The sequence below is a fragment of the Ceratina calcarata genome, unplaced genomic scaffold (assembly GCF_001652005.2).
Source record: "Ceratina calcarata isolate Rehan_Ccalc_2016 unplaced genomic scaffold, ASM165200v1 scaffold531, whole genome shotgun sequence".
NCBI lineage: Eukaryota > Metazoa > Arthropoda > Insecta > Hymenoptera > Apidae > Ceratina > Ceratina calcarata.
Genome location: NW_017176465.1, coordinates 24,598 through 28,766, shown reverse-complemented (window position 1 = coordinate 28,766; position 4,169 = coordinate 24,598). Strand labels below are relative to the sequence as shown.

At 35.9% G+C, this 4,169-nt stretch overlaps 2 protein-coding genes across 3 annotated transcripts in view; both read right to left on the bottom strand.

Annotated features, from left to right (window-relative positions):
- Nucleotides 1–44: 44 nt before the first annotated feature.
- The window catches only part of LOC108628643 (uncharacterized), an 11,335-nt gene continuing 7,210 nt past the window's right edge, over nt 45–4,169 (bottom strand). Inside the window, exons 2-4 of the mRNA XM_026816641.1 lie at nt 751–849; nt 532–677; nt 45–460 (exon numbers count right to left, since the gene is read on the bottom strand). Of these exons, the coding sequence (XP_026672442.1) occupies nt 316–460; nt 532–677; nt 751–816 (357 nt within the window). The 5' untranslated portion in view covers nt 817–849 and the 3' untranslated portion in view covers nt 45–315. The remainder of the gene's footprint in view (nt 461–531; nt 678–750; nt 850–4,169) is intronic.
- Nucleotides 1,486–4,152, bottom strand: LOC108628645 (uncharacterized). 2 transcript variants are annotated; one of them, XM_026816640.1, is made up of 5 exons: nt 2,794–4,152; nt 2,452–2,709; nt 2,282–2,380; nt 1,885–2,063; nt 1,486–1,655 (listed from the first exon to the last, which is right to left on the bottom strand). In XM_026816640.1, the coding sequence occupies exons 2-5, from the start codon at nt 2,701–2,703 to the stop codon at nt 1,517–1,519; spliced, it is 669 nt and encodes a 222-aa protein (XP_026672441.1). In that variant the 5' UTR covers nt 2,704–2,709; nt 2,794–4,152; the 3' UTR covers nt 1,486–1,516. The 2 variants fall into 2 exon arrangements, with proteins under 2 accessions (XP_026672441.1, XP_017886208.1); XM_018030719.2 differs by having other exon boundaries at nt 1,578–2,063; nt 2,452–4,152.

Sequence of the window (4,169 nt, the reverse complement as noted above, 5' to 3'; positions counted from 1 at the left end):
CAGTGCAATAAATACAAACTGCATTATATTTCTTCACACAATACAATTATATAATCATGAATTTAGTTAAATTAATTTCTATTAATAAAACTAATGAAGCGTCTAGCAAAAATTCGCATGGGAAATGCTAAGCGTGACGTTAATGCGAGTGAAAGGATAAACCGTGGAGCGTCTGAAAGTCGTCAAGAACTGGTTAAAATCGCGTGGACGTACGTACATACCTCCAATGTACGCAAACAAACAGTTAACGTTTTGCGTACATTGCCATTCTAATAATGCTTCCTACGGTTATCAGCAGAGGTTCGCATCGAATTATTATCTGCAACTTTTACTGCGTCTCCTTCTGCGAAGTTTACATCGGCACCCTTTCGGCCCTTCCTTCAGAAACGTGAACTCCCGCTGCAGTCTATCAAGCAATCTGTCCTGTGCGTGAGTAATAAAACACGTTGCTCCACAATCCCTACGTATACCAAAAATTTCTGTTCGATTAAATCGTTCGATCTTAAAAAATTTGTTGGAGAATTTAAATACCTAATTATAGCATAGTCAACGGATCCCGTGACGTGAAGCGTGAGCAGAAGAAACGTAATTGCCGCAGTGTAAGTAATGACCGTCGTTAAAGACTTATTCGTCAGGAAAGTGACCGCGACGTCCTCCATTCCCAGTCGCCGAAGCGTCTGATTAAATAAAATCGTTCTAGGATTTGAATGAATCTTTTTCAAGTTCTTATGTAATTAGAGTTGTTATTACGTAGCAGATGTTCGTTGGTAGCGTAGTCGATATGAGCACGTCGAACGGTGTCCAAATGCAAGCCATCGCGAATTCCAAAATAAACGCCGTAGCTAAGAACTGAATTAAAATATTTTAATTAATCGTAATTGCATTTTAATTAATACAAAATCAAAAATTTAATTGCGATGTAAAATACTAGAAATTGGTTATCACCAACCTCGTATAGGATCAGGAAAACCATCTTTGGTCGAAGGAAGGATCGTGGAAAAAGTGTGGAATTGAGAATGATAATGTAAACCCCAATGCTGAAGAATACCGAACTGAACGGCGGTCCGAGCAGAAGCGACTCGCACTCCTCGTCTTCCATAGCGTTGGCGAAACACGTGCGAAAAATCGGAAGTCCGAAAGCATTCAACAGGAGTGCCCAAATCGTACTAATCATCTTTGGCATTTTGAACGAGTCTTCTTTCTCATGTGTGAAATAACTTATTAAACGAATTATATAAAAATTGGGCAGTGTTTGGCTAATTAATCTGCCGAAGATATCTCGAATTGCTGTACGACAATCGTTATTCGATAATCGAGAAGTTAAACAATGTTTTTATCGATTATTTTTTTAAAGATTCTTTTAATAAATGTACACAAATAAAGAGAAGATCTTATGATTCAAGCAAGCAGACGTTATGATTACTAAAAACAGACTTTTATTAAAAGATATACGTGTACATCAATAAACGTAAGAAAATCGTACAATACAAAATTAAATACATTAGTGATATTCGAATCACGTTTCCAACTGCTTGGTCTCGTCTACGGGATCTCTGCTGCACATAAATTTATATACGAACCAGTCTGTCACTTCTGGATTTGCGAAGCTTATTCTCTTCCTCTTACACGTACAGAAATCTTCGATGCTTTGGTCCCTAAATAAGTATCGTTATCATAAACTTTGGCCAGTCATATTTTATTACAGTTATCTATTTTTATCCGGTTAAACAATATTAAACATATTGTATATAATAAACATAATAGTAAAAGGGCTTAAAAAAATATAGTAAAACATTAATTGTGACTCTAAAGTAAATGGTATGTTACTTGAGAGCCTCTTATAATGCAGGTGTCTTATAAAGCTAAACATTACTGGTTCACTACTTGGCCCAACTGTCCAAAATCGTATCCAAAGACTCGGTGGCGTCCAACATCCAAACGAACGAGAGGACCGACATACAAAAGGCCATGTGCGTCGCTGCGTAGTCTTGCGCCATGTAATACGCGAGCTCGGTCAAACATGAATAACGACTCATCCCCAGTACTGTATTCAACCACAATAACTGAAGGAAAATCAATTACTTTTAAAACTATTATCACTATACTTAAAGAAGTTATGGCATCATGGAAATAGTTCAAGTTTGGAAGATCTCAGGTCTCAAATTATTATTATAGAAATTGAGACTCTGCCATTTTTCCAAATTCTGATAATACTGGATACAAATTTTTTTAAGTTGTATGCAATCAAAAATTTTGTTTATTTATGGAAAAAGTGACTCACGCATTTACTGGATTCTTGAGTTAAGCAGTAAATAACGTGCATAAGTGGTACCCAAATGGCACGCGTGGTTAAATTTGTGATCAATGCTGCTATTAACATCTATAAACAATAACTTTTAATATATCGCGTGACATATATTTTTAAACAGAGTTTTAAAGATTTCTGCATACTTCATAAATATAGAGAAGTTGAATCGGTGGTTCTTTGAGGGTCCTAGGCCACAGTCTATATTCGGCAAGAAGGCACAGTACGGAGAAAGTGAAAAGTACCGATGCATACGACGGATCGAAGGGCGGATTATTATCTTCTTCGAAACACAAACCAATTATGCAAATTTGTCGAAGATGAGTGTACATGCCTGTCGCCACCACTGCTATCCAATGAGGATTGATATATCCTAAATATTCCCTCACCGTATCCATCTCCTACTAAACAGTATTTCATCTCTTAATTCTTCAAGAATTAAAGTAGACAGAGACAAAAAAATGATAAGAATCTTTTAAGAAACTTACGTTAGGACTTCCCTTTTATGAAGAATAGGATATTTCCTCAAATTGGAAAACCGAAAAGAAGTCTTAAGTACTAGAGACAACGATTTTAAAGCCATTTAACAAAGAATAGAATTGAACCTCAGGGACAAAGGATAGCGTACCATTAAATGTTAGCCAACGAGACCTAGGAGTGCATTTGCGATAAGGAAATAACATGAGGGATATTTTTTAAGCACTGTTCTTCCTTTTAACGCGTTATCTTCGAGAAAATGATGCATTAACGGTGCGCCAAACCGTTAACGGGATAAGACTTTTTCAATTTGCAGCCACATGAACAGACTGCAATTACCCTTAAAACAATTACTTACACCGCTAATTTAACATTATCGCGTGTATCTCCACTCATTAGCGAGCTAGGTTATAACATTTGTCCAGTTTAAATTCAATGCCTTCTCGAATTCATGAACGTCGTTGCAAATGAGTAATTTCATGTCAGTGTTCTATATGTATGTATGTACATACATTTAGTTTTATAAAGTATACCTAACATACATACCACGTTTGATATTAACGAAGTATACCGAAAACATAGTACTTGCCACATTTTTTATATATATTTTACAAAGCTGATCCGAAATCCTTTGAGATCACTGTACATAAATAGCTTTCTAAAATATCGACTAAAGTAACAATGATTTTAGAATAAAGATTCGTTTTCGATATTTATTTTTATTCGGTTAATGGAATCAACAATCTTGAGAGGGTTTGTTCTTAAAAAAAAGCGGTTTCTAACGCATCGAGAAACATGAAAGGGGAAGATACAATCCTTGTTTATGGCGGATCTTAAGGAAGCTCCGTTTTCCGAAACGCACTCATACATAATGCATTACATTTACCGATAGCTTCTCCCCTTGGCACGGAGAAAATGAATGGCTACGAACAATATAAAACGCTATACATTTCTCTTGGACAGTGGTTTCCATCGGAAATACTGTTAATCATATTGCAGAGATGTTTTATTAACAACGTTAGATAAACGGCAGAAACTGGCTTAAATTACTTCCCACGTTCTAACTATAATAACCGTGAAATCATTATGAATTGAATTTGTAATGGGACGTAAACAATGTGTTTCGAAATCTATACGATAATAACTTGTATAACAAACGCTTGTCAATGCCAAACAAAGAGTATATTAATAGCACGAGAATGATCAAAGCTGTTAGGCGACTGTAGCTCAAAGCCCGCAGATTCTTCAGAACAGAATGGAACAAGTTTAGTCAAAGGAAATGGTGAACCATGAAACAGCAGGAAATTGTCCTTCCATCCTCAAATCCTTTTCTCTGTTAATGACATTTTCATTACTGTAAGAACAGGTATTTTAAGAGATCTAAAGG